This window comes from Eumetopias jubatus, unplaced genomic scaffold (genome assembly GCF_037043125.1).
Source record: "Eumetopias jubatus isolate StellerSeaLion01/CBP00866 unplaced genomic scaffold, mEumJub1_p1.0 scaffold_1, whole genome shotgun sequence".
NCBI lineage: Eukaryota > Metazoa > Chordata > Mammalia > Carnivora > Otariidae > Eumetopias > Eumetopias jubatus.
The window spans coordinates 178,040,772-178,067,034 of NW_028274807.1; the positions used below are offsets into that span (position 1 = coordinate 178,040,772).

Below are 26,263 nucleotides of genomic sequence, written 5' to 3' on the forward strand. Positions count from 1 at the left end.
AAGCAGGCCTCCCGCTGAGCAGGGAGCCCGATGTGGGGCTCCATCCCAGGACCGTGGGTTGATATGTCCTTTTATTGTTGAGGGGCTTCCCAGATCAGCCCTGTGGGCACCTTACCTCCCTACAGTGTCTTCAGGTACTTGGTTGAGCTTGCTCAGGGCAATCCCAAAATAGACCAGAGGTTTCTCTTAGCACATTCTGTGGGTACTTTAGGGTGTATGATGTTTTAGAAAATAGAGTCGAAGACTGTCAGTGATACTTTAAAAAACAAAACGACACCTCCAACGCTTTTAGGAACCAGGTAATAAATGTATGATTTTGCCATTCTAACACAGCCTAGTTGAATGGTAGCCAGAGAGGAGAGGATGTGTTTATCTCAAGTCCACTGTTTTTAAGACAATGAAGAATTGAAACTCCCCAGTGGATTGATCTCCAGTGAGCTCATCTCCATTTCCCTTTCTGGTGGCTTTCCTCTGAAGAGGAGCCCAGGGCTCTAGGATCCCATGTTGCAAATCAAAATGTGTTTTCTCTTTGAAATAGATTTTTAAGTCTAATGAACTACTCTTATGATGGTATTAATGTAATTGCTCTTGAGATAAATTAGGAGTTCACTACAATTAAACAGATACAATTCTGTGAATAGAGAACTTAAGAAGGGAGCAGCTGACTCTTCCATCTTTTGACCCATCCCTGCATCAGGCATGATTAATCACTCGCTGCCTTCTTATCCTCGGACCTCCCCTCCCCACTGTGGCTCCAGAGACTTCACAGTGTCACTCCAGGTAGCCACTGCCCATCAGTCAGAGGCGCCCTTGATGTTGAAACAATTTGCCATGCTTGGATAATGGGAAGGACGTTGGGCTGGGATGTAGGACACCTGTGTTCAGTCCAGATGCTTCCACTCGCTAGTTTTGTGGTTTTGCTTGTCTTTTTTACTCTTCTTGGACCTTTCTGTCCCTCTATAAAGTGAGGGAGGATGTCCCTTACATTTGTAAAATTACACTATCAATTTTATGAACAACCTGTTCACGAATTTGAATATTTCGTTCCATTTCTTTTTCAAGGGTAGAAGTAAGAATGAGTGGTTTGCTTCTCATGAACTCAATGGGTTTCCATATGTCCAGCTCGTGGTCTTCTGGGCGATAGGTGCCTATCATCAGACCTTTTTATTAAGTTTAATAAATTGTATTATCTCCATTTTTCATTATTTTAAGGTTAAGAGGAAAAGATTATTCTCCAAAGTGCTACAGTCCTGGATGGGGACTGTGACCCGTTTACCCTCTGACACATCTCCTCACCATACACAGTCCTTGTGTTGAAGGGTTCAGAAGCCTATAAGGATAAGCAATTTATGCATACAGTGGTGAAGAACACAGATTTCAGGGTCAGAACAGGCTGGGCCAAATCCCACCTCTGTCATTGACTTTCATGGCCTTGGACAAGTCATTTTTCCAAACCCTAATTCCTCGCTGTAAATTAAGAATAATACAAATCCTAATTTACAGGATTGGTAGAGGTAAATGAAATCGTGCACCTAAATAATCAGTCAGTAACTGTACGAAGGCAAAGTGCAGACGCTGCTTGTCCTAAACTAGGGCAGAAACTGTTGTGGGACGTCTGGTTAGGAAAGCTGTACATACACAAGGACTGGAGCTACTTTAAACATACTGAATTGGGAGCAAGGGCATGGATTGCACAGCATTTCTTGAGCCTGAAATATCATCTGGTTGTGCTGGGGGTGCAGATTGAGGAAGGGAAGGTCCTCACTCCTCAGTGTGGTGTGGGGAGCAGTAGAAATACCAGCTCCTCTTGTCAGTGAGCCAAGGGCTGTTACAGAAGCGAGAGTGGACTGTGCGGAGCAGGGTAGGGAGGAGGTCCCAGGAGCTCTTTCTAAGTCAAACTAGAAGAGCTGACTAGAGAGCTTGTCCAGGAAAGAACAAAGCAGAGCCTGCCTTCAGCATGGTTTACCAGAGAGCTAGACAAGTCAGAGTAACCTTAGGGAGCCTTTCCCAGCAGAGAGACCCATGTGTGCAGAGGACCAAAGTTTTGATGACCTGCTCACCTGCGTCTAACTGACACCATTTCAGCAGAGGAAGAACATAGAGGGTCACGTGGGGTTCTCAGCAGTGGGACGCACCCCATCACCAAGGGCTCCCCGGGGTGCTATGTTCTGAGAGCTCTGAACTCTGCGGGACTTTATAACCTACTGGCCACAGTTTTGACAACAGTGACTTCAGCCGTGGTTGATGTCAGGCTGGCTGGCCTTCATGCCCCAGTGGTTTTAGGATCAGGGTGCTCTCTGACAGGCAGTCACACCAGCCAAGGGCAGACATGGTTTGTCTGGTGAGGAGGAGTATTAATAGAGTTATTAATAGTTAGACCCTGGCCGCAGGTCTTACCCTAAGGATGGTGGTTTGAACTTCTCTGTAATTGGATTGCCCTCAATAAAATCACATTACAAACACAAGGGTTTATTGGAACACCTGGTGCCAGCGTCTGTATTGGAAATTGTATTCCAATGCACTACCATGTCCCTTGCACATAACCTGATTTCCTGCTCTTCCTCCCATAATCGACCCCTCCTACTCAGTCTGTCCATCTCGCTTTGCCACTGAATGAATCAGGAGCGTGGGCATGGGGCAGGATACAGGAGGGGAGGCAGCACTGCTTGGGGCTGTTCTATCCATCTGGTCCAACTATTTGAGGAGGGGGCATGGGAAAGGTCTGGGACCTTTCAGAGAAGCTTTCATTACAAAGACTTTTGAAGCCCTTACCGGTCACCACGCCACTGGTGATCCTGCTTTGCAGGCGGAGCTCCCCCGTGGATGTTGGATTTGAGCAATTCCAACAGGTGCCTGCACTGGGCTCCAGCAGGCTGGTGGATGACTCTGGTAGGTGTTCTCGGGTAGTTACTAGGATATGGCCAGCAAAATAACAGTGAAAAGGGAACATGGTGGGTCAACTGTGGGCAAGCGTATACTGGCAAAAAGGAACGTCTCCTCCAAGTAGAGGCCCTCAGGGTTTGGTTCTACTAATTGCTCCCTTCACACTTTGAAAACACCGATAAACAGAAGGAATTAAACTTTCCTCCTTACAAGCTGAAAGAGAATGGAGGCTCTCAATGGCAGTTTTATTTGAAGTTGCTGGGATACTTGGATAAATGATAATGGTGTCATAAAGAAATGAGATCGTGGGGCGCCTGGGTGGCTCAGTCGTTAAGCGTCTGCCTTTGACTCAGGTCATGATCCCAGGGTCCTGGGATCGAGCTCCACATCGGGCTCCCTGCTCCGCGGGAAGCCTGCTTCTCCCTCTCCCACTCCCCCTGCTTGTGTTCCCTCTCTCTCTCTCTCTCTCTGTCAAATATATAAAATCTTTAAAAAAAAAAAAAAAAGGAAATGAGATCCCAAAAAGTCAGTCCTTTTTCAGGCTGCCCAACCTCAAAGGAAGAGAGAATTCTTCAAGGTAGAATAGGATTAAAGCCACATTTCTTAGTTTCCCACCCCACAAGTGCTCATGATAAGTAAATCTCAGTAGTGAACAGATGTTCATTCAGCCCTGAATTATGTAGGACCCAAGGTTCTATTCCAAAGATGAAAGCTCTATGTTGATTAATCAATTGTATGAGACTTGGTCAAAATGTGTTTTTTGAACAATATCAGCATGCAGTTTCTGTTATATTCCATTAATTTTATAGAGTACTTTATCTTACAGATGATAATCCCACCTGGGATGTACTCAAGATCAAAGCAACATTTGTCAGAGGGCTGGACCTCTCTTTGACTGTTTTAATTCTACAACTACGACTGAAGCTAGTAACAGAACTCTTCTGTTAGTATCTGTGCAGGTTCAGGATTAGGCCCGAGTAATGCACATACACCCTTCTCTTAACCAATTTCATCTTAAAGATGGGCGTGAATTTACTGACTCATGGCAACATTTAATTTAGCCAGTTTCATGCTCAGATATCATTGGTATTCAATAAATTTTTTACACTGAATAAAAATCTTGATTTGTTATAGGCTTTTTTTTTTTTTTTTTTTTTGCTAAGTCCTTCTGAAGCATTTGGAAATACTGTTGGTTCCATCAGTACCCCATGCAAAGAGGATTTTAATCCAAGACCATAGATAAACCAGGAATTATTTACCTTTTCTTATAGCGTGTGTTTTGTTTTGTTTACTGAAGACTGCTCTGTCAAAGGAAGCCTCCTGATTTTAGAACAGGGGCCTTGGAACCAGAGACACTTGGAGTCTGTGTTTGCTGCCTCCCTGCCGTGTGGCCTAGAGCAAAGCATTTGCTCTTGCAAAACCTTATTTTTCTCCTTCACTGGGAGTATGAATAGTCTTGATAGCTAACATTTAGAAAGTCCTGACTATGTTCCAGGCACTGTTCTAAGTGCCTTATATGTCATCTCATCCTCCCTGCAGCCCTGTGAAGGACACCTGAGAATAATAGGACCCTCTCAGTAGGGTGTGTGGGGTATCATTAAGTGAGATCGTTCATGAAAAACATTTCACACTGGTACATTATAAGAACTCAGATATGTGGGGTCAGTGGTGGCCATAGCTGTGTATTGCTGTAGAACAAATAATCCCCAAATGTACTGCTTTTACAAAAACTGCAATTTACTGTCTCACCATTTCTGAGGGTCAAGAATCTGGGAAAACTTACCTGGGTTGTTCTGGTTCATTGTCTGGTTGGTTGTAATCAACTGTCCACCTGGACTGTGGTCCTCTGAAGGCTCAGCTAAGGATCTGTGTTGACAGTGGTTCACTCACAGTGATTGGCTGTTGCCAAGCCTTCTTCGGGTCTCCACTGGCTGTTGGTGTGAGGCCTCAGTTGCTCACCACGTGGGCTTTTCCCAAAGGGCTACTCAAGCCATGCCGACTGTCTTCCCTCAGGGCAAATGATCAGCAAGAGAAAGAAGGAGGGAGAATGAGCAAAAGACAGAAAGTGCAGGGTCTCTTATAACCTGATGTTGGAAATGACATACCATTCCTTCTGCCCTACCTGGCTTGTCACACAAACCAGCTCTGGCACAGTGTGGGAGGGGAGAACACAGGGTGTGAATACCAGAAGGCAGGGTGATGGGGCCATCTTGGAGGCTGACTGCCACAGTGGTATTTGTTCTGTGTTTCTAAGTATGTTGAAGCATGTACCAAGCCATGAAGAGGGGGGCGGGATGTTGACCAGAGACCCTAGGGAAACTTCTCTAGAATTAAGGATGTGCCACTGAAAGCCCACCAGCCTGAGCAATCAGTATATGGGTCTACTTGATAGGTTTGATGCAACCACCATGCATGTGTGGGGAGTATTTTCTTGACTTCTTATTTGCACACCCAGAGATGGTGCCAAATACTATGTTTGCCCTCTGCCATTTGTTCACCCTCACTTTTATTTTAATATTCTGGTACATATTTTTTGATTTCCCTCCACTGCAGGCACGGCTCATCTTATAGTCCATTCTAAAAGTATATAGCAACCCCTAGCTAAAGGTTCATTTCATTACAAACTGGCTGAAGGCAGTGAATTTATATTCAATCACCAGTCTGAGTGTTTTCCCCCAATTTTCTGGGGACGGATTCACTGCAATATTCCCTTAAATGGATTTTTTGGCCTTTCTCTCAGGCCTGCATTTGACATTTTCTCAAGAATGTTTATTTTTTAATTTACAACTTTGAGAGGTTTATTTTATGAGATGGGTTTTATGCAACAAAATATAATGGGTTCAGGGGTGGGGGAACCCTGTGAATTTGAAATTGACTGCCATGAGGAGGAATTATTCATTTCATTTGTGGGAGAAAAATGACAGCTAACATGAAAGTAGAAAGGTTTCAGGTCTCAATTCACAAATGGAGCAAATCGCCTTTCATAAGTCAGCATGCTTGGTGTTTTGTATTTGCCATAAATATCTATTTGTGAGGCTTTTGGAAGGACGTGATTAGGATGTGAGCTCTCAGTGGAGGATTTTTGCAGGGTCCACTTGGCTAAAGGGGCCTTTTGAATTAAAACAAAAGAAAATGAAGGCTCTTGCCTCATCAGAACATCAGAGGTTGGAATCGGATGGGCATGTCTTTATTCTCTTTCTTCTTTCTAGGACTGGTGATCCCTTCTGTTTTTCAAAAAGAAGGTGCTTTGGTACTCGATGCCTGGGCTTGCTCGTTCTAATCATATAATGGTGAAATATTAACTTATCAAAGTGCTAGAAGCTTTAATAACCATTCTGCCCTGACTCTTTGAGCAGAAAGGACTGGAAAAAATCACCATGCTCCCATTTTCACCCGAACACCCCATACCACTCCATTAATTTCCAGGCATCGCCCTTCATTAGCAACCCCGTGGCTGAAGGACTGTATTATGAGGCTACAGGGTCATGAACCGCACCATCTACCCCTTGGTTCATTTCACAGCTTGCTCCTTTCTTAATGCCTTACGGCTCATTTTTTTCCTCCTTCACTTGGCAAGAGGGACCTTTCCCAGGGCCTGAAATGGATGGGTCTCCCACTGGTCCTCTTTTGTTTAATGCCTCTCTATTCTCTGAGCTTAAAAGTGTACACTGTCACCGTAATAGTAGCATTCGCTCTGCACTCTCACCGTAAATGGAGCTTGGATTGCAAGGAAGTTACGGACCTACAGTGTTTTTAATGTAGGTGTTTTTCTTGCTGCATCCATTTTTAAATGAAGATGGAGCACAAGACAGTGACCTTATTGTTCGTCAGATTTACTCTAATATGTAAACCCCATGGTAGAGGATGGTATTTGGTGAGTTAAAGCTGCTCCACCTTTTTAAATAAATAAGGTAATTATGAGATGTGGTTATGTTTTCCCCACTGAATGTCGTTGATAGCAGTCTGCTTTAGAAATCCTGCGGGTATAAAATTAACTTCCAAAGCTGATAGAACCAGGGAGAGAGCACACCTGCTAAGCACTGGGATTTCTCCCATCTGTCTGGATGATGAGCTGTGTTACCTTTGACCTTTTTCTTTGGTGATTGGCAGGCTGTGGAAGACCGCAGCTACTTCTACAAGTGCTTACTAAGGTGGCTGTGGGAGCAGAAATAAATTTATGTTTTCCCATAAAAGAGGTGCTAGGTGCGTAAAGGAGCAATTGAGAAACATTGACGGAGGGTAAGGACATAAACTCTGGAGCCAGGCACGTTTGGGTTTGAATCAGAAATAAGCCTCTCCTGCTTACTCGATGTGTGATTAAGGTGTTAGCTATTATTACATAACAAATTACCCCCAAACCTAGTAGCTTAAAACAACAAACGTTAATTCGACCACAAGTTTCTGAATGTCAGGAGTCCGAAGTGGCTTAGGGCTGAGTGGCTCTGGTTCCGGGGTTCTCCCGAGGGTATACTCAGGTTGTGGACTGGGGCAATAGTCATGTGAGGCAGGGCTGGGGTCCCACCTCTAAGTTCACTCCCATGGCGATTGCCCTCAGATACTCTACCATGGTGAAGGTCTGCTCATGACTCTACATCCGGCTTCCTTGAGAGCGAGAAAGAGAGAAAATGCCCAAGGTGAAGGAAACCTTCATATCTTTGTATAGCCTAATCTTAGAAGTGGTATTCAGTCACTTCTGCTGTATTCCATTAATCACCCAGACCAGTCCTGATAGCGCTGTAGGAGAGGACAAGACTGTGAATACCAGACATGGTCCATTGGGAGCCATCTTGGAGGCTGGCTACCACAACCAGGCAAGCTGCCTCACTTCTCTGAGCCTCATTTCTTCCTCTGTAAAATGAGGAAATAATACTTCTGTGGCTTCATAGTGAAGATTGAATTTTCATCAATGCACATTATCTGACTCCTGATAAGCTCTCAGTGTTATTTTTATCATCATGATCCTAGTTGTCAGTATCTACCCTGTACATTTCTGTAGGGTTTAAATGGGCCTGTATCACACCAGTTCCTGTTTTCTTTTTCTCCTTGCCATTAATAATCCCCCTACTTCCTTGAATTTCGCCCTCTTTCTTGGCTGCCCAAGGAGAACCCATCAGAAGGTCAATACCTAAAGTCACATGGGCAGCCCTGCTGGGTTTTCTCTGGCTGCCAGCACATGGAGGATATGGTCAATGGTAGAAATTGCAAAGAACCTGCATGAAGTAGTGGCCGTGTCATTAAAAGAGTTGAGAAAAAAATATTTCCTATTAAAGAGTTTTTAACCAGAGAACTAATAGTGGTGTTTGGGAGAAAGAGGACAAAGGGACCTAGGAAGAAAGTAAGAGTGGAAAGCTGTAGAATAGCCTTCCCTTGCTAAATAGAGACCATCTCTATTTATGCAGCCCTTTAGGGATTAGATACGATCTTAGGAACTTCCTCTTTGAATAAAGCTCATGTACACAGGTTTGCATCGATTTTTGACGGGTTCCCAGCTCCCATCCTTTCACCCCAGCTTAATCAACTCAGTCTATAGAAAAAGAGCAAGAATATAGAAAAGGCCAGCATACTAGGTCAAGTTTTAATGCATATTTTTACCTAATGTGAATGGCAATTTGGTGTTCCTTTGTACACATCAAAAAATCATTTATACACCCACGCGCATTAGACTTTCGGTGGTTTTGACAATTTCCTTGCCCTGCCGCTCTCTGAAGGATGCCAGCTCCCATAATTTGTTTTTCTCAGCCATGATGTAATCATTAAGTTGCCGTAATGAAGATTGAAGGTTTAATAATGGGAAGTGTTACAAATTCCAATTTAATCATTCCTAAATTGATTAGTGACTTTCCCCAAATGCCTGGCCGTGGAAAAACAGAGGTTCTAAGAGAGACAAAGTGCTGTGGTCCGAGTTTGATAAATGGCGCTTTGGTGTAGCTGTAATTGTGTTATTGAATTTACTCATCTTCCAAATGATGTTTGCATTGTCTCAGCCATACGTGTTGAGGGCCAGAGAAAGGTCATTAGAAGCTTCAGACCGAGGGCATGTGTGGGTTACGGTGATTCTGAGCAGCAACATCGAGGTTAGTCAATTAAAAGAAACACCCAGTGCAAGGTGTCCAGAGCCTCTTGCCACAGAACAGTCCTTGGCAAAATCCCAAAGGCCTATTTAAAAGAATCTGAGGATTCTGTAAGTAAATGTCTGCTCTTGGCCTGGGGCTATTTAGCCCCTGACAAATGACCTGGGTGAGGCTCTGCAGGCGGATTTGAAGGAGAGGACACCTACAAACAAATCCAGCTCTGGCAGCTCGAACAAAGCCAGAAGTGCAATAATTAGATAACTGCCCTGGCCTAGCTCACCAAGGAGATGAGTTGTGTTTTCTGGGTTGCTTTACTAATGCCAGATGTGAACTTTGTAACTTCTCACAAATAGATTTTCCTCTACCCTGGTTATCTTCAAGACGATGGATCGGTGCTATACTTGAGTTCAAACAATGTTGAGAAAAGTTTTTGTTGCTGTTTTATTTCCCCGCGGCCCACTAATTTATCCCTGTCTTTGCCCACATTTCAGATGGGCATGAATATTAATGCCACTGGCGTTTCCGTGTGTAGTAAATTGCCCTCCTTTTTTCTCTGAACATATTTACGTCATAGAAATGTCAATAGAACTGTAGTAGAAATTTTAAGATGTTATTTTTACAAATCCATTAGAATTCATGTGAATAAATGTTCTAAACCTTCGGGGTAAAGCCAGGAGGCCATTTTGCCTGGGACCTAGAAAGGACATGCCTTGAGGATGTGGAGAGAAGATAGACTGACGGGGGCCCAGCTGCCAGTTGGCATGGGTGAGGGCCCTGTCATTACATGGCAGTGAGCCAAAACATGCATATGGCAGGCACAACTCAGTTGACAAGCCACCTCAGACAACTCGGTCTGCTTTCCACTCATGCAAATACAGTATTCTAGAACCCCCTGCAAACATACCATATATGCATTTTCCCAAGTCTGCTTAGGGATTAAGTTATGAAATAGAAACTGTATTAGTTTCCTAGGGCTGCCATAACATTCATTTTCCTCACCCATAAAGTCACACACTCAGTGACTTAAAGAGAAATTTATCATCTCAGTGTTTTGTAGGCTAGAAGTCTAAAATCAAGGTGTTGGTGGTGCCATGCTCCCTCTGAAGGCTATAGGGGAATTCCTTCTTGCCTCTGTCTAGCTTCTGATGGGTCGCCAGTCGTCTTTGATGTTCCTGGGCTTGTAACTGCATCACTCCAATCTCTGTCTTCACCTGGCGTTCTCCCTATAATTCTTCACATCTTTGTCTAAATTCTCCCTATTTATAAGGACACCAGCCATATTGGGTTAGGGCCCACCATGATGACCTCGTTTTAACTTGATTACCTCCATAAAGACCCTATTTCCAAGTAAGGTCACATTCTGAGGGACTGGGCGTTAGGAATTCAACATATAACCTGTCTGGGGGGACACATTTCAACCCATTACAAATACTAAGTTTAAAAATCGAAAAACAGAATGTAAATTTTTTCTTATGACTTAAGTCAATTTGGAAAGTATTTCTCCTACTTGCATCAACGCTTAATTTTCTGAATATTTAAAGGGAGAAAAAGAATAGCATGCACTAAGAGTTGACCCTAAAAAAGTCTGTTTGTGACTGGTTGGTTGGATAATTGACTCATTGGGTTTTGGATTCTGAATTTAGGCCCAGGTTAACCAGTTCAGATGGCTCCAGCTCCAGGTTATAGGTCTCATTCCAACTCTGGCTGGCTTTTCTGGATATATGTGCCGTTGTTTCCAGAAGGGCTTGTCAAAGAACATATGAGTATCTCCCTCCCATTCCAGACTGGCACTTACAGCATATGGTAGGCAGTGGGTGGGTTAGGAGAATATTGGCTTTGGAGAGTTCTAGCCCTAGATTCAGATCCTGCCACTACCTACTAGCCGAATGACCTTGATCCTATAACTTTATTTCCTGAGACTTTGTTCCCTCATTCATACAAATCAGAGGATTAAGTTCAAATGAGATGGTGTGAGCAAAGTACTTAGCGCAGAGCACGGGCTTAATAAAAAGTGAGTTCTTCAAAGCAGCCTATGCTTTGTATAGTCCCAGAGCATGCTGATATTATTTTAATAATCATTAACCCCGCACTTTGCAGTTTACAAAGCAGTTTTACTTATTATTACATTTAATTTATATTTATAGTATTAAGGGACACTATAAAAAATATAAAATGCTTCTTTTTAATTATTCACAACTGGTGGCCATAACTGTGGCTCTTTCTATGTTAAATATTTTTTAATTTCTTTTAAGGAAACAGCTGCTATTAGTAATCTCAGAGTTGATATCATCCTCCAACGCAGTGGTTCTCAGCTGAAGGCAGTTTTGCCAGCAGGGGACATTTGGCCGTGTCTGGAGACATTTTTGTTGTCACAGCTGGGGATGGGGGTCCTGGTGGCATCTAGCAGGTAGAGGCCACGGGCGCTGCTAAACATCTTACAAAGCACAGGACAGTCTCTACAACACAGAATCATCTGACCCAAGAGGTCAGTAGTGCCAAGGTTGGGAAACCCTGCCTTTAAGCTCCCAAGCGCTCGCCTTCAATCATCGCATCGTCAGAAAATGGATCTTTGTTTTTCATTCCATCCTTCAGAGAAAACGATTTAAATCAGAAGCAATATTTTCTAATGTTACAAAAGGGGGGCAAAAAAAAGCCAGACAACTTAAGTCAATAAGCATTTGATGAATACATATCCCTAGGGTATTGTGTTGCTGGTAAGTGACAGCTGTGGAAAAACCTGGCACTCAGGCCAGGCTTTAGCATTAAATGGCTCAAGCTCTTGGGCTGGCCCTCACCGTCACAGCCGTGGCCTGGTGAATGAGCGCACAACACCGGGCAGGTTCACTCAGAGCTGACCGAAAGGGTAGAGCCATCTCCAAGAACAAGCCTGACTCAAGATGGTGGTGTCCTAGATCACTCCAAATAATGTGCCCTCCAAAACACCAAAGGAGGACCGGTGGCTGGAGTTGCTCAGTCTTAATGTATGTTAAAGTGCTGAATCTCGTTTGTTGGTTTGTTTTCTTTCTTTTTTTCCAGAAAGAAAATAGCTACTTTGTAGAATCAGAATGCCTGGTAATAATCATATTAAATATAGGAACCAAGCATGTGCCAAAAGTTGCTGTACATCTTGATCGAGTCTCACAGCTCTTTTGAGGGAAGTACTGATTAACCCATTTCCTAGTTGAGACACTGAGGCCCTGAGAACAGGGGATGAGCCCAAGCATATGCAGCTGCTAGTGGCAAAGCCAGGGTTAAATCTAGGATTGCTGCCTCCTGTCCCCCACCTTAACTCCTGGTTCATGTTTCCATCAGTCAGTGTGATGAGAAAGTTTAGGAGGGAGGTGCCTTGAATAATTAAACACCATTGCCTGCATTCGAGTTGAACATAAAGCGTATTAGCACCTAATTTGCATCTGTCCCCATGGTCATCATGCCTCTTCCTCTTAGGTGTAATCCTGGAAAACTTTGTATGCCTTCTATAGCCCAGCAGATAGGGTATGTGTTCACCAAACATCAGGTGTCTCATGCACTCACAGTTTTTCCATAGACATGGACCAAATACGCTTGAAGTGACTCAGAGGAAGATACATTTGAGTGTGTTTTTCAGGGGGTAGGGAGATAAGGGGTGCTTAAAACAACACAAATTTATTATCTCACAGTTCTGGAAGCTGGAAGTCTGATCTGTGTCCTGCTGGGTTAGAATCAAGGTGTCAGCAAGGCTGTGTTCCTTTCTGGAGGCTCTAGAGAAGGATCCATTTCCTGGCCTTACCAGGGTTTGCAGGCTGTCTGCATTCCTTGGTTCCTGGCTTCTCCTCTGTCTTCCAGGCCCACAACATTGTATTTCTCTGACCGTTCTTCACAGTCACATCATCCTCTGCTTCTCTCTTCCCTTTTTTTTTTTCTTGGTTGCAGTAAAATACACATAAATTTTACCATCTTAGCCATTTTTTGAGTGTGCAACTGTTCAGTAGGGTTAAATATGCTTACATTGTAGTGCAACCAATCTCCAGAACTTTTACATCTTGCAAAACTGAAACTCTAGACCCAGGAAACAACCCTCTGTTCCCTTCTTCCCCTAGCCCCTGGCAATCAGTACGACATTTTGTTTGTTTGAATTTGACTACTCTAGATACTGCATAGAAGTGGAATCACAGAATACTTGTCTTTCTGTGACTAGCTTATTTCGCCTAGCGTGAGTAACTTTTAAATGAAAATTTTCTTTAACTTCTAGAAATGGAGAATTGGTAATGTTTGTCATAGAAGAAGAAATAATTGTAAAATTGGATTACAGTGGAAACATCCCCTTATTAGATGCTAGCTGGGTTCTACTCTCCTTTGGGCACTCTGATTTCTTATTTCCCTTTTAGATTAGCACATATTAGCAAGGTGCAAAAGATATATCAGCACCAAACTGAGACTCCCACTTTTTCATATCTGAGACTCTCACTTTTTGCGGTCCAGAGTATAGCAAAACAATGGAGAGAGTAAAACTCTCTTTGTTACGTGATTCAGTGTTAATCCAAAGCCTGTCTTTGTACTACTTAAAAATAGCTCAGGTACTACTGGGAATCACCAGTGTAGCCATCCCAGAAGGAGAGAAGAAATGGGCAGGAACACACAAATAGTCTCCCTGGAGAAGCAAATGTTACTGCTGGAGAATGTGGCGTGTCTATACCATTGAGTGCACTGAAACAAAAGAGTGGCTTTGCCATCCTTCTTTCCTTCACCTGGGCAGATTCTCATTGATTGTCAATTATGTGTCACCAGGTGGTAACAAAAGGCAGTTTAATTCCCCATGAAAATTAGGACTTGCCCTGTCTCTGTGCCTTTACTGCGAGTACCTGGTATCTGGGAATGCTCATTAATCCCTTCATGTAACCCCCTTGAGATCACCAACCTTAAAATGAATCTCCAGTCCATGCACCATCTCTGCAGCTGGAGTCAGATGTAACATCAGATGCGGTCTGGAAACAGTCTCTGGATGAGAGCTATAGACAATAAACTGTGGGTATCTTAGCAGCAAATCTAGGGAACCGTTTTTTTAAAAAAATGTTTTTTAATTTATTTTTTGACAGAGAAAGAGACAGCGAGAGAGGGAACACAAGTAGGGAGAGTGGGAGAGAGAGAAGCAGGCTTCCCGCTGAGCAGGGAGCCCAACTAGGGGCTCCATCCCAGGACCCTGGGACCATGACCTGAGCGGAAGGCAGACACTTAACCGACTCAGCCACCCAGGCGCCCCTCTAGGGATCCATTTTTGCCCGTCTTTGGAATCTACCCAATGCCTTACCAAGAAAGAATGCAATGATACTCAAGAGGAAGAGGGAGAAAATCCTTGTTCTTTTCCTGGAAAGTTTTTGTACATTTCTGCCTTGTTTTTTATGTACTAGAATATTCTTTCTTCCATGCCTTTGTTAGTTAAAACAGAATCCAGAGACCTCTTGGGGGTATTTTTTTTTTTAAGATTTTATTTATTTGTTAGAGAGTGTGCGCTTGAGCACCTACGAACAGGGGGGAGGGCAGAGGTAGAAGCAGACTCCCCACTGAGCTGGGAGCCCAACTGAGGGCTAGATCCCAGAACCCTGGGATCATCACCTGAGCCAAAGGCAGACACTTTAACCAACTGAGCTACCCAGGCGTCCGGAGGTATATGGTTTTAAACAAGAATTACGTTGTGATGAGGTTTTTGGATTCACATCAAGGCAATCAGACCTTCCCTAAAAATTCATTCTAAGGTTTCTGTGTGTTTAGGGAAGGGATGAAGATAAGCTAAGAACTGTTTCTGGGTCCCGTTCATCTTTTATGATTCCCACTTTCACTCACACTGTGGACCAGCCCTACCCCCTCGTTAATGGACTCACTAAGGATTCTCTCCTGGGTCTGAGTCCTCACCTGGAGTGCCCTAGCCATGACCAAATGTCATTAATGAAGCCTGATGTTCTAGGTGAGGTTTTTGTTGTCATTTTATCAACACCTCTCTGAGACACAACTACCCTGAGTGTCTTACCTTTTGTTGCTATTATTTGTTGTCGTTTTTCTTATGATCGCAGATTTACCGTCCCCTAAAAGAGCTCCAGGTGCCTTTACTTAACCCTTTTATCACATTCCCCTGTCATCCTATCCGGTGACAACTGTTTGCTGGGGGAGAGAAGGAACTTCTCTTGGTCATTGCAGATAGAATACCGTATGTCAAATTTGTAAAATCTTGTTAACATTGTGTTTTCTTTGCTGGAGAATTACCCTCTAGTAGGGGAAAATAGAACTGCCAATTACAGCAGCCTCCTGCTGTGAATAAACCGGTGTTATGTTCCCAGACATCAGGCTGTGCAAGGAGAGAGCCCCCAGTTGCCTTTTGCTTTCTTGCCTGATGGACAAAGCTTTAGAGTAGAGCATAATTAGCTTGACTGACCATCAGGAAAATACAGTCTTCAGTATCTGTTTTTATTTTAAGGTCGTCTCGTTTTGGAGACCCATTGCAAAGCCATTTTACAGTTCATTCCTCGATGTAAAATTCAATCAATTTGGAGCACCAGAACTTGTTTAAAATGTTCAGGGCGTATTTCAAAACAACGATAAATGAATCTGTGTAGTGACCGAAGAAACTTAGAGTGTATCAGACTGTAACTATTAAAGAAGAAACCATAAATCCCCGTGGCAGGAGAGCTAGTCTGACTCCTTTGGGGGGAATTTGGATCCTACACTAAGTTCTTAATTTTATTGGGACAGAGATATTGCAAAAAGAAAATCATTTCTCTGGCACTAAACACAAATAATATACAACAATAATTGCGACTTCCCAGTAGCCGCTTTCTGACCCTCACACCGGGCTCACTTCATCATGGGGAAGTCTGGGGGTGTGATTTTGTTCTTTGGCTCCCATCCCTTCAGAGGTTTTCCTTAGAAAATTAGAAAGGGATACACTGTTTTGTTTAATTAGGGTTTTGTCTTCCAAATCCCCTCCTCAGATTCTGCTGCCTGGAAACACGTGACCTAGTGGATGTTCAGACCACATCCTCCACCACCATGCCTGAGGAAGTCGATTTGTTTTGGATAGGGGATGCTTATCTGAGGGGAGGGAAGAGACCTGCGTAGAAAAGGAAGAGAGACAGGTTTCAAAATGCAAAAACTAAAAAACACAAAAGAAAGTATCCTTCATTTTTCATGAAATAGTTACTGAGTCTCTCCTAAGTACCAGCTGCCAGGGTAGCCTCCGTGGGTAAAAGTCAGTACTACACCAGTTCTCCTGTGAGCACTTCCTTTCTAGCCTGAGATGGGGATACTCTATTGTAATGTAATTAAGATTCTTTACGTGACAGTTCCTTGACCTGAGGACCACTTAGCAACTGAACCTTGTGATCGGGGGTCTCTAAAAACCTAGCAAAGCAGAATCTGGGTTGCAGATTTAAAAAAAAGAGAGACCCTCTTTTCTGTTTTTTAGGTTATAAATCCACTTATTATAAAAGTCTTTATATGCCATATATATGATATGTATAATAAGTAGTAGCACATGAATGGGTACATTGGCTCCCCATGCTACTAGGTGGGTTGTCCCAGGGACAAAAACCTCTTGACACTGGGTAGTAACCAGTAAGCTCCCAAATAGGATAGTCTCAGCCGTCTGCTTTTCGATTTTGCTAGATCTTTCCTTCCCAAGTCTGGCAGAGTAAGGATAGACCCTGCTTGAGGTCACAATGCAGTGAGCCCCAAGAGAGCAGGAATTCTGCCCCTGCTACCCCCAATAAGACAACCAGTTCTTTTTGAAGCTTGCCTTTTCGCTTCGCCTGTGTGCGCATCTGTCTTAACAGGCTAGGACTTGATCCTCTCCTCTCTCTCGGCCATTTCCTTTCCATCAGTGGTGGTCCCAACAGTGAACAGTCGCACAACAAGCAGAGTATCTCAAAGCAGTGGTATACTTTTGTGGTCCAAACCAGGACAGACCCGTGGTGTGAATGCATCCTGACTTTGAGCATAGTACTTAGTCCCTCGAAGCCTCTTGTTTCCATTTGTAAATGTGTGACCAGTAAAACTTACGGCAAAAGGAATAACTGATGGCAAGTGCTTAACACGGTACCTGGTATCTGGCGGTGGCCACAGCCACTGCTATGGTTAACTGAGAGAATGGGACAGGACCTCCGAGGGCACATATGGAGGGATCAGGAGGCCAAGTGGAGGCTTGGTTTTCTCTGGACATGCCATTATACCCAACCCTAAAATGCTTTAGACACTGTGACATTATATAATAGGATGAAAACTTCTAGACTGTAAATGGGATCAAGTTCCTTTTTAAAGGTTCACAAGCTATGGGACACTTCCATGATGAAATTATGATTTTACACCTCTAGAGCAAAATTACCATTCAGATTGTTTGAGCTGATTACCCTTGTGTTGGAACTGCAGACTTCCACAAAGAATGTGAGCACAAAGAACAACATCATTGCAAATTCGTAATCTCTTGGACACCTTGCTTTTCATGTAATTGAAAGAACACACATCACAATTTACACTCAAGCAAAAATGACATATGGTATCAATGCGTAACATGACAGATGAACTCTTGATTTTTTTTTCCTCGTTAATGAATATTGAGCAAATAAATAGAGCATTTCAGGATCCTGGAATATGGATTCTGTGTATTTATTTTCTTCATTACTCTAGCCACAATGTCACCCAGGAGTATCTCAGAGTTGACAACCAGGCAATTAGAGACGAGTCTGTCCAGGCTCTGGCCCTGCCAGAGTGAATCATGGGCCTGTCTCTGGCCGCCCGATGGCTGAACCCCTGTCCTTAGGGAAGCTCAGGCTGCGGATGACGCGGCAGTTGCCATGACATGTACTTTCTCACACGTGCGTGCATGTCTGTGCTCTGGTACCCTTTATCCTCAGAACCATCCAGAAGAGTTCATATTGTTTCCAGGTCTTTCTGAAAAACCAAATCAGTAATCTATTGGGAAAATTTTGCATTTCTTTTCCAGATGATCGCAAGAAGTTTAACTTGTGTTTGGGGGTATGGATGCGGAGACAGTGTCTCTAAACAGATGAATGAAGCAGACTGCCTGTTTTTTTTGGCATAAACCCACTTGTGGGAATCAGTGCTTCATACATTCATGAGATGAGTTTCACGAACATGATCTTTCTGGTGTTTACTCAGTGAAGTGGGGGAAGTGTCCAAAGGATACCTTTAAAGATTTCTGTGTTCTCCACATTTACACTCCCTACCCTGAATTTATACAGCTTCCTGAGTTACCTGTAGAATTGGCTAAGAACGGCTATGACATGCTACAGATAAAAATGTGCACATAGCACGGGCCTGACAAATGGGTAGCTCTATTCAAGCCTGACTGTTTTTACTGAAATAAATTATTGGGTTTGGATTTTCAACCGTTTCCTAACATGATCAGACAAGACCCCATACTGGTCTCTTTTGATGGCTTCATTCTGAGGCCACTTGCTACATATTATAATGAGCAATAATAAGTTTAATGTGAATCCCCATAGTCATGTGTAATCCATAGATAAGCTGTGTTAAATTCATTTGTTGAGTGAAAATAAACATTGTCAGTTTCTTTCTTTGTTCTTGATCAACTAAGAAAACTTAGGAAGAGTATGTTCACATCACATTCAACGTTAAACTTTTCATTTAGAAAATATAGTATCATAAATAAATGATGGGGCTGCATTTGCCAGGTACATAATAATGCTCTCTGAAGAGAATTTTTAAATTTCTTAATTCATAGAAAACCTTTGGTTTTCAGTGGATTGTTAAGATGAATCAGGATTTGAGGCCTTTGAGGACTGTTGATCCCACTTTTTTTTGGTCTTAATGACTCCGACAGATAAGGAGCTAGTTGGCTTGTTGATTGGGTCTGTAATGACCTTTAGCCATCACGGTGGAAAAGAAAGCTCATTCTTGTGAAGGACACAACTCCCAACACTAAGGATCACTGGAGAGAATGTTGGCATAGATCATTATTTTCCCAGTCATTATTCTCTCAGCAATTAATTTTTTTTCAGTGAGATTCTTTTGCTCATTTCCTTTTGCTGTTAATTCCCCAAACCAGCAAACTTTTAGTTGCATAAAACAACAACAAAACATCCTCACAATGTATGTTTGAGAATAATGGATGGAGCCTACCTTCTCCCATACACATTATCATCTACCTTTTTTCACTCGAATTGGGCAACACACTGAGCTCTCATGGGAAGGGCATGCCTGGACTCACAGAGACAGATGTCCGGATGTGATTCCTGACTACCACATACAATCAGGGTGACCTTGGGCAGGTTGCTTAACTGCTCGGAGTTCCCCGTCTATGAACTAGGAATAAAAGAGAGTGCTTAAGTCTTAAAGCTATTCTGAGGATTGAGATAAAGCAGCCAAGGCTTCTAACACTGTGCTCTAGTATATGATAGGAGTTCCATAAATTCTCCTTCACCATTAAAACCTCAAACATGCAAAACGTTGCAGGACAATTAAATGGAAAAAAAGGATTCACAAATACCTGTACTGAGATATACTGTCCAGTCACAGAGTTACCTGACTTTGTAAGATCAGCTCATTTGGATTTTTTCTAAGTAGTAGAAGAAACCACCGCTAAGAGGCAATCAGCCTCTGAAAGAGAGGTGTTGGCATCAGATCTGGGAGTGGTCAGTAATGGCCATCACTGCGGGCACCATAGGAGAGTCCATGCACTGGGACCCCCCACGTACCTCCCATTTTTCTAATCATGTTGATAAAACAAACCCGCCTGAAGTAAACTGCAGCCAATTGATGAGGGCCACATTTGGAGGGCCCATTATGTTTAGAGTCCTTCTTGGGAGAAGAAAGAGAAAAAGTAAGGGCCAAAATAAAAGGCAAGGGCAGAGCAACATATTTCCCCATTGATAACCAGCCTCTGGGTCTCTGCACCAGAGTGCCTTTCCAGTTTCCATGGCAGGTCTCCTGTGTTGCCTCTCCCGTTCCACTTTCCTAGGGTGGTAGGCATCCTGGGTCTGGCAGGATGTTGGACCTGCTGCCCACAGGACAGGGGCCATGTGAAGAGGTGGGTGGAAGCCCACGGGCACCTGGGAACTGCAGGAACTCTAGCATATGGCTCTCTCCATCGTCCCCCAACTGGGTTCTCACTGGAGGCAGGCAAACATGTACTGGGGCATTTCATTACTGACACCATTTTCCTATTCCTGGGTCTCCTGGGCAGTTCTCTGAATGTGAGCTAAAGCTGAAATGTATCCCCCTCCCCACTTCCACAGAAGACTTTCTTGAAATAAACATTTTGTTGTAGTGTACCAGGATGCGTATAATTTAAATGTTAATTTATGTGTTCCATGATTTCTTTTTTTTTTTTTAGACTTTATGTATTCATATGAAAGGGCGAGAGAGAGAGAGAGAGAGAGAGAGAGAGCACAGGCAGAGGGAGAAGGAGGCTCCCCGCTGAGCTGGGAGCCCAACATGGGGCTTGATCCCAGGACCCAGAGATCATGACCCGAGCCGAAGGCAGATGCTTAACCATCTGAGCCACCCAGGCACCCCCATGATTTCCTTTTTTAATTTCCCCGCATCAACTATGAGGAGACCATCCTCTCAAAATCAACAGAAGAAATCCATAGCAGAGAAATCAAGTCTTTTATTATATTATCTCTGCGACTAAATTTTACATCTTGCTGGGTGGAGGTGGTGGTGGTGGGGTGCTCCTAGCTGTCTTTAAAGCAATTGACCCATCTTATTGAAGGATGGATAAATGGGTGCTCTTTTTCTTCCATGTCTACATGAAAGTGTTACTTTGGTTGGAGACCTAGTCTCTTTACTGTCTATCAGTAATTTATTCTTCCAGAAAAAAAGGTCAACAACATCTGTTTCGAATTCAAAAATATGACCACTTATTTAAAAATCTTAGCAGTACTTAAGGCCGATAGTTCTTTTAAAAATATGATTATCTTTATTTTTTTATCAGTAGACATTATGCTATTTTGTGTCAAACCTTCTTTCTACTTTAAATGTAAGCCTTGATTGCACCTTAAAAGAATAAAATTGGTCTATTTGCTCAGTACTTTGTTAGGATGAGCAAAGCTAAAATGAAAGCTACTCTGATACCAGGGTTGAACAAGTAAATATTTGCCAACTCTAGGCAAGTCTCATCATCTTGCCTTAATTAATTCACCAGTGGAGAGGGTATCACCATACCAAGAGGCACATAGGCGCACATGTACACACACACACACACCCCTTTCTCCCTCTTAGATACCCAAGAAGGCAACATATATCTGAATCTAAACTACATAGACAACATATTGGATTTCTACCCTAACACCATCCCAAGGAAGCAAAGACCATCTTCTGACTACTGATAATTTAAAGTGTATTTCTCCCTACTACTACTGCTACTGTTTTTTTAAGAAGCTCAGAAGAAACAATTATTTATGCAGGGTTTGTGCTCCCTCTGCTGGTCCTGTAATTAACTAATAAGTCTAATTTGCATAACTATGCTGATGTCATCAAGTACTTTTGTGCATGGACATGGAATTACCCAAATCGGCGTGTTCTGTTCAAACATCATCAGGAAAATTAGCAGGGGGCCAGAGGAAGACAGTTGGCCTCATGAAGAAAGTGAAGAAAATGTACATTTTGACATGTATGAATTTGTATGTATGAAATACATAATGCAGTGTTACGCTTTTTTGTTTGCTCAGTGCTGGAGAAAAGTGACCCATCATTGTTAAAAGTCAGATATTATATCCCACCTTCTCAGAGGGTTTTGGAAACAAATAAGGCATCTTCATCCTTGGAACAAGATTTATTACAATGTTTTACAGGTGAGAAAAATAGAAACTCAGAAATCATATATGCCTTGCTAGTGAGAGCCATTCTGGGGTAAGAAAGTAGATTTCTACACGTGGCATATAGTGGCCAGTGTCTTGATTTCCTGGACCTGAAATATCTTTCTTTATACGTGTGGGGATAGTAATATAGCTATTTCTTAATGTTAACGTGGCACCTGTAGTCATTAAGAAACTCAAGCTCTGGATTTGGATCACCTGAGGTTTCATTCTGGTTCCAGCAGTTCCCGTGTGATTCTGAGTAGGTTCCCTAACCTTCTCAAGCTCACCTTTCTTGTCTACAAACTGGAAAGACTATTCTAGGCAAGAGTTTTTACATCGTAGAGTTATCATAAGGATTAAATTAAATAATGTCTGGTACAGAGTAATGCTTAAAGCATATCCATGATGATGATACGAGAATAGTCTTTGGTCATTACTCGTGGTGATTCTTTCTTCAACATGAAAACAGCTGCTTTTCCCAATTATAAAAACTTAAATTTGGGGAAGGGAACTCCAAAATGGGGAGGGTTCAGTTCACCAGAAAGATGTGTACACTACTAAACAAACAGCTTGAAATAGGAGATGCAAAATTGGATGGAACTCTAGAAGAAATCAGCCGGTGCACCAAAAGAGTGTAGAAATTCAAGACAAATTTCCTAGGGATAATAAACCAATCAGACCAAACCATCAATATTTAAAAAATGTTTTATAATAATAATAATGCAGAGACTTCAAATCAGCTGCTATCCCGGTACACAGGAGATTTGAGTAAACATCCTCTGGATGTTATGTATTTATTTATTCACGCATTGTGTTATCCACCTATTTAGTTATATGTAAAATAATACTGCACTGTTGGTGCTTGTTCTAGAACCTCCTGTTTCTCAATTAGCACCATGTTCTAGCCGTCTCTCCATGCCAATAAATGTAGATCATGGTCATGGTCAATATTATTCTTGGCCCACTTGGTCCTTAGCATTTATAGATACTACTCCACCCAGCTTAATGACTGTGTTCTGAGATAATGCAGATTAATTCCAATAACAACCTGGGCAACGCAAACAGAAGAGGTAAATCTGGAGTGAGGATACATGTCATCCTTCTCAAAGGGAGACATCAGCAACTCTCAGACTATTCACATCAGCCCGTTTCTGTTCTTTCGAGGGAGAGTTTGTTTGGAGGCACGTTGATGTTGCAATGCATCGCCCTGCTCAGGTGAGCATAGGGGGTCATTGCAAATGGGCTTTGGGGGAGAGAGAGAGAGATTGGCAGTTAGAGACTAAGGGAATCACTGCCACTCCCTGGTCTGAGTTTGTCTGGGCTCTTTAATTCTCTGGCTCTTATAGATTTGGCTGAGAACCATTGCATTTGTGTCTGTACTGGTAATTTCAGCCGTATGTATGAACTCTTCTGAAACATACCTGCCTGAGGTACAAAGCCCAGGCTCACCATCCTGCCCAAGGGGCACTGTTGTCTCTATTTGTTTTCAAGCTGGTTTAAAAATAGAGAACATTGTGCTAGAAGAGCTTGCTGTGATCTGATTACTTTATAATTTGTACCTGTACTTTTCACAGGCCCTGGCTACCCTCTGCCATCAAAATATTTGGAATTTATTCTTTAAACAGTGTAGGCCACTTGGGTTGTTGATTTAAAACATGCTAGAGGTTTTATAATGGTTATTTATATTGGCCAACACTGACCACTCTGCAAATGACCTGTTGATGTTGGACAAGGATAAGAGGCGCTGAGTACAATGCAGGAGATGGAAAGAGATCAAAAAGAATGAGTGTGTTAGTTTAGCAACAATGCTCCATGGGTTAGCACGGAGATCAATTGTCTGTGCATGTGAGGTTTTCAGAATTGCATTATTTGGCCCACTCGCAAGAATTAGGCATTCTCTTTGGGGAAATTCAGGAGTTTCTCAAACCATATATTCTATTACAGTATCAACATTTGTTGACTTTATAAAATCATGGTAGATTGTATAAAGTTATACATAGATTTATATATATATGTATATATGTGTGTGTGTGTGTAAAGCAAGAAGGAAACAACTTTATATTAAAATGATTGTGCTTTTATAAATGAAAGACTACCCGTCCTTGTGAAGTATGTGTTTCTGTGAAGTAAGTCCCATTTCTGCAGGCCGCTCAAGAATTCACAGTGAATCCATTCAGAGGTCTGCCCGTTGACAGAGGAGGTAGCATACTTTGTCCTGACCACTTTCTCTCATCCCTGTACTTCTTTGCTTTCATTTATTCAGTCTCCCGAGTGTCTGTTTGTTCGTCGCGCATTTCCGGTGTCAGTTCTCACTGTGCAAATGTCAGATATGAGACAAGAGAACATGCATGTTTGACAGCTGCCCAATAAATTATGCAGAAGAACAAGTTAGGGACAACTGCAGTGGACTTGCAAAAAAAAAAAAAAAAACCAAAAAACACACCACCAGATATGTGGCTAGTTAAAAAGAATTTCCTTTGGAAAGCTTGTGTTGTCGAACCAGTTGTCACTTTATGAATAACTTATAAAATTATTCAACCATACTCTCTTAATTGAAGCATTCGCTTGGCTTGTCCAGGGGGCGGGCAGGGGTGGGGGCAGCCCTGAAGTCACTCAAAACTTGAAACCAAGTGAAATATGGTGGCCAGAAAGAGAGCTGAAAGGAAACGCGTGTGCTTTGGACTTCCCGGTATTAAATCAGTACATGAGTCATGGCACCATGGAGCCTGGTCCAGCCAGAACCCACTGGACCTCACAGTTTGCTCCCTGGAGGAGCATGGGGTTCCTAGCTCACGGCTCTGTCTTCAGTGCAGTAAGACAGAAGCACATTTAAACAGGACCATCCAAGGGGTATATGCCCACAGCAGTTTGCAGATAGTTTGTGGTTTCTTGGCAGAAGATAACAAATGACCATCACCACGTTGGAGGCAGAGAAAGGAAATGTGTTTGTGGCCCAGTCTAACTCCAACCCCCTCCCCCCTACTGCACCTTTGCCTGCGACCCCCCCCCAACTAACCCACCATACTGACCCTGCCTTTGTTTTAGTCACCTGCCCTGCCCCCACCCCAGGAGTGCATATTTGTGGGATGATGTGGAGATGAAGGATTCATTCTGCAGCTATGAGGCCATTTGTCCTCCTCACAAGGGAATCAGGCTCGCTGCCATGGCCTCAGCTGCGTCTGTGTTCTAACCATTGGGCAAAGTGGCCCATTAAAAAAAAAAAAAAACAGCTTTTGTCTTACATACGCTGTAGCCAAGATCCGATCGTGTTTGGCTCTCACAGTTTTCTCCCTGTGTTCACTGTTCATACTAGCATTGGCTTCCTGTTACTTAGGAGAACCAACTTCCCATTAAACAACATGAGCAGTTATCTTTAAATCTGTTCGCAGGGCTGTGCATGTGTGATGAGAAGCTGGAGTGTCTGTGGGATTCAGCAGAGGGAAAGCTGATGACCTAATGTAATAGTAAATGATTACAGCATGAGTGAGAGTTACCTGGCGTCAGCAAGCTGGTAGTTGTCTTAAGAAAGGGGAAGTGCTGTTTTCACACAAGTGGGCAGATGTGCTGGGGAAGGAAATATATTTACCTGATCCAGTCACATTTAGACAGGTAGTTGGCAGCTCGGCCCCTCTTTGAAACCAATTTAACTTTGGTATTTCTCTCCCATTTATTTACTCTCTTTAGTGACCTTGTTTGGCACATCTTTGCACCATGACCAAAGTGACAGACTTTAGTCTCTGTTGGATTAATCAGTGTGTTCTTTGATCCATAGCATATGTTCCCCATAGACATTTAAAGTCAACATATTCAGCATTTGTGGTCCGGAGGTTCAAAGTTGTTAGCCAAGCTGATAGACTGGTTTGGGTGTTTGCATCCAAAAGACTCTTCCTCCTTCTTCTCTCTCTTTCTCTCTCTCTCACATTCACGCACTCACACACTCCACTCCCAACAACACAAATATTGACTGTTCTAATCATTCATTAGCAGCAAAAATTTGAGAGCAATTATATTTTTACTGCGCTTGCCCTGAAAGACACCATTAATTACTTTATTGCCTGTGGACTAGAGCCAGTTTCGGAGTCCCTGGAGTCTGCTCCCCACCCAAAGGAGTATTTGCAGCTCTGAGGAACACAGCACAGGATGTCGTGTGGCAGGCGGCGCAGTGGCATTGTGGGTTGACTTCTGAAGTGAGACGTCAAGACTCTCCCTGCCTCAGTATTGGATTCCTCCCGGTGTGGAGTTCACAGGTCGGGCTTGGAAGGGACGGTAGGTTTCCCCGATGGCCTAGACTCCAAGGAGAGGTGGGCGTTTGTGAATTGGGCATTGTGTCAGCTCTTTTTTTTTTTTTTTTTTTTTTTTTAAGAGCATGAGAAATGTCCCCCTAGAAATAATTATCAGGGGGAAGGATGTTTTTGACCATTGACTTTGATGGTCTCAGCCAAGGGGGCCGATGAACCAAGGCTCCCGATGGGGGTGGCATCAGACGAACATTCCTCTGGA

At 43.0% G+C, this 26,263-nt stretch overlaps 1 protein-coding gene across 2 annotated transcripts in view; it reads left to right on the forward strand.

Moving 5' to 3' along the window:
- PDZRN3 (PDZ domain containing ring finger 3) overlaps positions 1–26,263 on the forward strand; it is a 240,091-nt gene that overhangs the window by 149,211 nt on the left and 64,617 nt on the right. Inside the window, exon 1 of one of the 2 annotated variants that reach the window (XM_028101785.1) lies at positions 6,674–6,757. The exons of the other annotated variant lie outside the window; for it this stretch is intronic. Coding sequence (XP_027957586.1) covers positions 6,674–6,757 — 84 coding nt within the window. Of the gene's footprint in view, positions 1–6,673; positions 6,758–26,263 lie in introns of those variants that run through there. 2 annotated transcript variants of the gene reach the window in all.